This window comes from Thalassophryne amazonica, chromosome 18 (genome assembly GCF_902500255.1).
Source record: "Thalassophryne amazonica chromosome 18, fThaAma1.1, whole genome shotgun sequence".
In the NCBI taxonomy this organism is placed as follows: Eukaryota; Metazoa; Chordata; class Actinopteri; order Batrachoidiformes; family Batrachoididae; genus Thalassophryne; species Thalassophryne amazonica.
Window position 1 is genome coordinate 14,609,189 of NC_047120.1, and position 7,677 is coordinate 14,616,865.

Here is a 7,677-nt window from a genome sequence, read left to right on the forward strand (position 1 = left end):
TACTTAACTCACCGCCAGTTTTCAAAATGTATGCGCAGCAGTTTTTTGCCTGGTAACTCTTCAAGTGGATCTCTTCTTTCCCAAGTTTCTTCATCAAATTCTTGTTTAAAGGCCATTTAACAATAACCTGAGGAAAAAGAAACACAATGTGACAAAATATTACATATATAATTTGGGGCATTTTAAATTAATTTATTGCTGAGGTCTGTGTAGTCACACATTGTACCTTAGGGGTAACATAATGCGATTATATTTTGTAATGGAACTCATAGGAAAGTAGAAATGAACACTATGGAATTTAATTATGCTGTAGATAAAAAGTGCCTGGTTATTACAAAACATGAATTTCATCTTTTGTGCTGTTAGCAAACAACCAATCAACAGGACAAATGAACTTGTACATGACACAATGGAGGGAGGGTGTCCTTGCATAAATAGGGCAAGCATTGCAAACAAATTGAGCATGTTTCATTCAATGGTAAAATGAGTTTCCTAGTCCAGAACTAGTGTTGAAGCAGGTCTTAGATTCACCTTCAAAATGCTGGTCGAAATAAGCGAGATTGGAGTTCCGAGTGCGCATGTGCGAGTTGAACATCTGGTAGGCAGCTCGGTATAAAAAAACGCTGTTCATCAATCGTGAAGCATTGTTGAATCGATTTAAAACTGAAATCGAATATTAACACAAAAAGTATTTACGAGATGAAATGGGCAGAGCACAGCAGGACCGGACTTGGGAGTCCATTGTTTCCTTTTGTTGATACTCCCATCGGTGTTTACAGCCCCCCTGACGATTGCAGCGAGCCATTTCTCACTCCTGTATTTCTCAGATGGTATAATATAGAACTGCCGTTCAGGATAACTCCTGGTTGGCTGGTACAACCCGGAGCCCAAGCGCGCACTCGGAACTCCATTCTCTTATTGTGTGATGTCCGAGGCGATCACACGTAACACACAATCCATACCTCTGTTTTACTTCCAATCGTAGACTCTGCAATCTCTTCGTGGCCAACAATCCACTTGAATTCGCCTACTTCAACGGCATCTTCCTCAAAAAACTCAAAAAGGGCGTATTTCACCATTATACAAGCGTAAATGTGAAATAAAGGAAACAGACAAAAGTGACGCGGTCTTTCTCCAAGATCGGCCTCGTTTTGAAATGGCGCGATCCTATGAGCGCGTGGCATCATGGGATATAACGACCTATGACCTGGAGATAGATTCATGACTTATACGTGTTTATTTGTTCACATTGATCTAAGTTTAGATGTTTTTATGAAGAAAACTGAAAGGTTAATTCTATTTTAAATTTTTGTTTCATTTATTAAAAAAAAAATGTATGCATTTTGAATCATTGCGGGCGCTGCTCTGTTGTACGCATGCGCACCTAACCTGATGGCCCCTCCTGACCAACAGAGAGAAGAAGAAGCAGAAGAAGAAAAACACCAACAACCCGACGGCCATATTTCGGTTGACATGCTTCGACAACGTTACAGACAATATGGGATTAATCCTGATATCTCTCTTCCGAGACAAACAAAATGTAATCGACGAAAGAGAAGAAGAATTGTAGGTGGTGAAACCATTGATCTCAACTCTTCACAGTCGGTTGCTCCCGTAAGTACAAAAGAGACCCGTTGTCTTATGTTTAGACTGGGGGGGGTCACTAACAATCGGGCGGGGGGATTTGAAAAAAAAAAAAAAACGCATGCGAAAATATTAAGATTTCTTTCATGAAGAAAAACACATGTAACATAATGCCACACCATTCTAATCATTGTCCACTTGATTGACAATGAATTTGGCATGTATATGGTTAATTTGTAGATTCTTGAATGTTGGCTATATTATGATCTACAGCATGTATAGAATAACCAGTTGAAATTGAAACTAAATTAGTATGGCTGCTTTCACTATTTGAATTGTTTCCATTTGAACAATATTTCTGTTTGCTTGAAGATAATTTGTATACTGACTTTTTCCTTTTATTAATTTTATGAAAAATTGTAAATTTTGATAAACATCAAGATTAAAAATATGAAATGCCACTTCTCTGCATACTTGAAATTCATGTTGCTAAAGGTGCATGTATCCTATATTTTTTTCCTAGGAGCATTCAAAGACTGACGAAGGGATTGATTGTAACCACTGTGGCACTGATGTTGAACAACCTGAAACTGACTTACCAATGAATGATCGAATGGACATCAGAAATAGAGCTGTGTTTCAACATAGTAGTTCTCAAGAAGGTGGGGTGGTTTTAGAACAGGATGATCTAGTGGACAATGGAAGCAAGGATGATGTTCTCAATGAAGTAGACCAAGCAGATTCAGCAGACGTGGTATGGTGATGTTGGATGTGATCATAATGTTGAAGATAACACTTGGCATATTGATGACAACAAGGAAGGCGAGGATGATTTGGGGCAAGACATGGGTGGAGACTCAGTACAAAATGAAGAAATGGATCAGGGGGATGATGAGGACTGGCATGACAATGGAGTTGACTCTGGAGGAGATGATGAAGATGATGATTTTCAGCATGGTGATGGGGAGGAAGGAAATGAACCAGATGATAATTACCAGGTAAATAAGCATCATGACTGATACCAATTTATGTACCATATTTCCTCTATTATAGAAATAAATAGAAGCACACCTAAACCAAACATTGCATTTATTGCATATAGAAATGTTAACATATGACTTATTTTGAACATAAAATTGCTTCTGTCATTTAAGCACATGCCATTCTAATAGAACAAATATGGTGTTTGGTTTTTCTATGCACTGTAACCGTATGAATTAGGGCATTGTCTATGACCTTAACCTTAACAAAAGAAAAACAAAATACTTTCTTACTTCAAACACACATGTACCATATTTCCTCTATTAGAAGTGCATCTTGGGCCAAAAATTTCATTCTTTTTGTATACAGGAATTTTAAATTATTTATACTTATTTTATTTTAACCATATACAAGATAAATGGCATAGGTAACCTAATTATTATGCAGTTCAAACAATATACTTTAGGTGTTTTAAATAAATACTGTCATTATTGATTTAGAGTAATTATATTTTATTAATACTAAATACATAAAGCTGAGGATTATGAATTTCAAATAAATAGGAATTATTACAGTAATGAATATGAATCATGTAAGGTCTATTTGGTAGGTTTGTATTAAAACTATCTAAAAAAAAAGTAAATGGGAATTAGTCATGTAATAAAATTACATAAATCTTCAAAGTCAGGGTTAAATATTTCTGTGAGTGTAATAGTGTTGCAATTAATGTTCGTATAATAAAAAATTAAGGCTCAACCAACTATAAACAGTCCATGTCTGATGAGTGCAGCCACGTTTATCTAAGGCTCTTTCTGATATCAGCCCCGTGACTAATGTTCCACCTTTCTGATGCTCACTGTTTTGTTTTGTTTTTTTTTTTGTTTTTTTGCCTTTTTTAGGGATTCAGCCTTGAAGATGGAAATCTTCCAATTTATCCAGATGCACCCATCACCAAGTCACAGAGTCTACTGCTGATAGTGTCCTATGTCTTGCGGCATGGTCTTTCTGATAGTGCTTTGGATGATCTTCTTTCTTTGATGAATATACACTGTCCAAACAGTGTTCCTACATCAAAGTATTTGCTGTACAAGAGTGTTGAAGATTCAATGTACGAGGTATGTTTATTTTTTATTAAATCATCATCTGTACTGACCAATGTGTTTCATATAAAGGGAGTTATGCTGCATTTACACATAGGCAGAATGCATTACGAACGTCATATTTGCTTCATTCTTGGCACATTCCTGACATTCTTAACATGATCAGCGGCCAAGAATGTATACTTCGTGGCATTCATTTCTTGTCATTGTTATGTGTAAATGCAGCATTAGTCTGTGCTGTTATCATTTGCCATGGTATGCTAGTAAATCATGTTCTTGTTGGTGTATGGTGTTTTTTGTTGCTATACAGATTGCTTATCATTGATAATCAATATGCTCAAGCTTCTGTTGTGCATTAAAAAAACGACCATGCTCTCGTAGGTTTCAATGTTCTTATATTCATACCATTCTTCTATTTCAATTTCAGGTTCACTATTATTGCATGGAGTGCACTGCATATCTTGGCCCCGAGAAATTGACAAGGAATTGTACAAACTGCGGCAATGAATTCAGTGCAGACATCTCAACTGCAGAGGGTAGTTTTTTTCTCAGGATGCCCGTCAAAACACAGCTGCAAAGAATGATGAAAGTAGCAGAAGTGGCAGCTGCCCTTGAAAATCGAAATATTGATGAAATCTTGAAACTAACATAAATGACATTGTTCATGGTAAACTTTATAAAAACCTTCTTCATGATGGCATAATAGGTCCCAGTGACTTGTCATTATTGTTCAATACTGATGGAGTTTCTATTTTTAAATCCTCCAATTTTTCTGTTTGGCCTTTGTTTGCCACAGTAAATGAAATTCCACCACATATGCGCAGGAAACATATGATTATGGCAGGCTTGTGATTTGGAGAATGTAAACCCAAAATTAATACTTTCTTAAAACCATTTGTGGATGAACTTAGAGATTTGGGTGCAGATGGTTTGCACTCACCTCTTGGCCAAACCAGGATTTTTGCTCTTTGCCTGTCAGCGGATGCACCTGCCAGGTCTTTAGTGAGGAATGCCAAACAGTTCAATGGGAAGTATGGATGCGACTGGTGTAAGCAGGAAGGCACACCAATAGGAGATTGTCAATAGAGTCACAGAGAACAGGGATGTGTCAGCAAGGTGTGAACGGGCCTTCAGTTGTCATGCAGTTACCACATTATGACTCTGTGAAAGGCATTTGTTCTGAATCACAACACACAGCTTTCTTAGGAGTTACTAGACATTTTGTGGGGACTTGGCTGGATTCAGCAAACAGAGCAGAGGCATATTACATTGGGGACCAAGTAAAGAAATTAGATGAGAGACTGCAGGATATAGCACCTCCAAGTGAAATAACCAGATGCCCCAGGTCTCTCAAAACGCGGAAGTATTGGAAGGCATCTGAATGGCGAGCTCTCCTGTTCTATTCTTTGGTGGTATTTCAGGGAATTTTACCTGCTGTGTATATGAAACACTGGTTCCTATTTGTATTTGGTATTTATTACCTCATGAGTGAGAGTGTTTCTGAAAGAAAGGTTCGTGAGAGCAATGCTTGCCTCAGGATGTTTGTTCTGATGACTGAGCGTTTATATGGAATAAGACATTGCACTTTCAATGTCCACTCATTGATTCATTTTGCCCAGTCAGTTATCAACATTGGCCCTTTATGGGCAACTTCCACCTTTGTTTTTGAGGGATACAACAGGACTTTGATTAGGTGTTTCCACAGTACCCAGAAAGTTGGTTTTCAGATTTGTGAGACATTCTCTCTCATGAAGGTGATGACAGAGTTAGCAGTTAGTTGCATGGAGGAGAACACTGATGTGTCTGTCCTGTATACCTCATTGGCCAGCAGACACACTAAATCAAAATGTACAAACGTACTTTCAAATAATTTGCATGCTCTTGGCAAAGGAGAGCAAGTTATTCTGCCTCCATCAAAGTTACTGGCTGCAAGCAGACTGACAGGGAACCAAGTGCACACTTCCGCCATTGTATATGAGATTTATTTTTCACCACCAGCTGTATGCCAGCAGTGACTATTTTCAATCTGCTCGGCATTGCAACTGCTATGCTGCATTTACTCATGGTGTGTATAAATATGGAAGAATTGAAACTTTTCTCTGTGTTAAATTGGGACCAGACTGCATGAATGATAATGGTTTTTGTTTGTGTGATAAAGCAAATATCATACTAGTAAAGCCATTCAGCATTACACGAAGACCATTATTTGTTGATGCAAGGCTAGGCTGTTCATCTGACTTTCTTGTAAATATTGACCAACATGCTGATAACCCAAATATTTGTATTTATCCAGGAGACATCCTGCAAAAATGTATTTTTATGAAAACTGATGTTTCATCTTACCTGTGCCCACTGCCTTCTCGGTTTTACTGGGATTAAGTTGTGAATTGATGGTTACACATGAATGTTTTACATGTTAGCAGAACTTGGCCCTCTATAGAATGCTATAGGGCAGCCTATAGAATTCTCTCAAAGTCACCGTCAAGTCACTCTAAAGTCATGAATCGGCCACCAATTGTTTGCAAGCTCACTTGAGATTTGACTTGAGACTTGCCGATTCATGACTTGAGAATGATTTGACAGTAACTTAGTCCCACCTCTGGCATAGGATATAGACGGTCCTACAGGATTGTATACACTGGCGTATGGGTTGAACTGATATAACATATGCATGTGTAGTTTCAGTTACAGATGTTATAGTAACCATTTGAAGCAAACTGTCTGCATTAATGCTGACCTGTTTGGATGTTTACATCTATACTTGTGTTTGATGATGCTGCAGTTTCCAAGTTCCATGGTTCGACAAAGAAAATGATATATGTGATTATGTATATACATGTAATAATTTTTAACTTGTAATAAAAGATATTGTTGAATTTGTAATGTTGTGTAACTTTTTTATACTTTGCCTTTATCTGCTTGTGTATAAGCGTGATGTGTATATACACACTTCTCAAATATAGTTACAAGTGAACAAAAATTAATATCTCCTTGCTAGTAGAGTGGCAATGTTATCTTGCATAAAAATATGCAGACAAAATAAAACAATCTGTTTTTTCATCCAAATTCCACATTTTTTTCTATCAGATAATTTATCGGCTACATTTGAGCCAGAATTGATTAATATGGTGTTTCTATATACTGGCATGTCTATAGAAACCTATAGGTTTCTATACGCAATGGCGCCTATAGGTCCTTATGTCTGTAGAATGCTATCGGTCTCTATAGGCCAAGACCCCTGTAGGTCGCGTGTCTATAGGTGTTCTATAGAAAGCTATATGACCTCTATAGAATCCTATAGAAACCTATTGAACTTTTTCGTAAGGGCACGGACATTACACCAGTTTTTTAGTGCCTGCAGCTGAACTGGTTCACTTTTTGGCCAAAAAAGTGAGACGACGGTGGCGAGGAAAACGAGCTGGAGCTCTCGTGCGCCTCAGACGAAGGGGCACGCGCACGCCCCTACCTGGGATATTTCTCTCCAGCATCCGCTCACTCCACAACAAGATGGATGAGCTGAAACTGCTGATGAAGAAGAATAGAGATTTCTCCTCATCTTGTGTACTGTGCTTCACGGAGACGTGGTTAAATGCACAGACACCGGACTGCGCGCTCCAACTAGAGGGATTCCGACTCCTCCGCGCAGACAGAGACCGAGCACTCTGGTGGAAAAACAAGAGGTGGAGGACACTGCTTCTATATCAACAACGCCTGGTGCTCCGATGTGACTGTGATCTCCCAACACTGCTGTCCCTCTCTGGAATATCTCCTCATAAACTGCAGACCGTTCTACTCTCCACGTGAGTTTAACTCTTTCATACTTTGCTCTGTGTATATTCCACCGAGCGCAGACGTGCACGAGGCTGAGCGCGCGCTCGCGGATCAGATTATGAGTGTGGAGAGAGACTTTCCGGACTCTCTTGTTATAATTCTCTGTGATTTTAACAAATGGAATCTCAGTCAGGAATTACCAAAATACAAACAGTTTGTCAAAGTCTTCACATAAAACCAG

The 7,677-nt window shown here is 38.4% G+C and overlaps 1 protein-coding gene across 2 annotated transcripts; it reads left to right on the plus strand.

Annotated features, from left to right (window-relative positions):
- Positions 1-1,522: 1,522 nt before the first annotated feature.
- On the plus strand, positions 1,523-6,432 carry LOC117530302. 2 transcript variants are annotated; one of them, XM_034193194.1, is made up of 4 exons: positions 1,523-1,614; positions 2,108-2,582; positions 3,465-3,680; positions 4,093-6,432. In XM_034193194.1, the coding sequence occupies exon 4, from the start codon at positions 4,769-4,771 to the stop codon at positions 5,678-5,680; it is 912 nt and encodes a 303-aa protein (XP_034049085.1). In that variant the 5' UTR covers positions 1,523-1,614; positions 2,108-2,582; positions 3,465-3,680; positions 4,093-4,768; the 3' UTR covers positions 5,681-6,432. Both variants share the same exon structure in this region, with proteins under 2 accessions (XP_034049085.1, XP_034049086.1).
- The last annotated feature ends 1,245 nt before the right edge of the window (positions 6,433-7,677 follow it).

What these genes read in the sequence shown, in the direction of transcription:
- LOC117530302 (XM_034193194.1), top strand. Translation starts at nt 4,769, where the DNA reads ATGTGTCAGCAAGGTGTGAACGGGCCTTCAGTTGTCATGCAGTTACCA.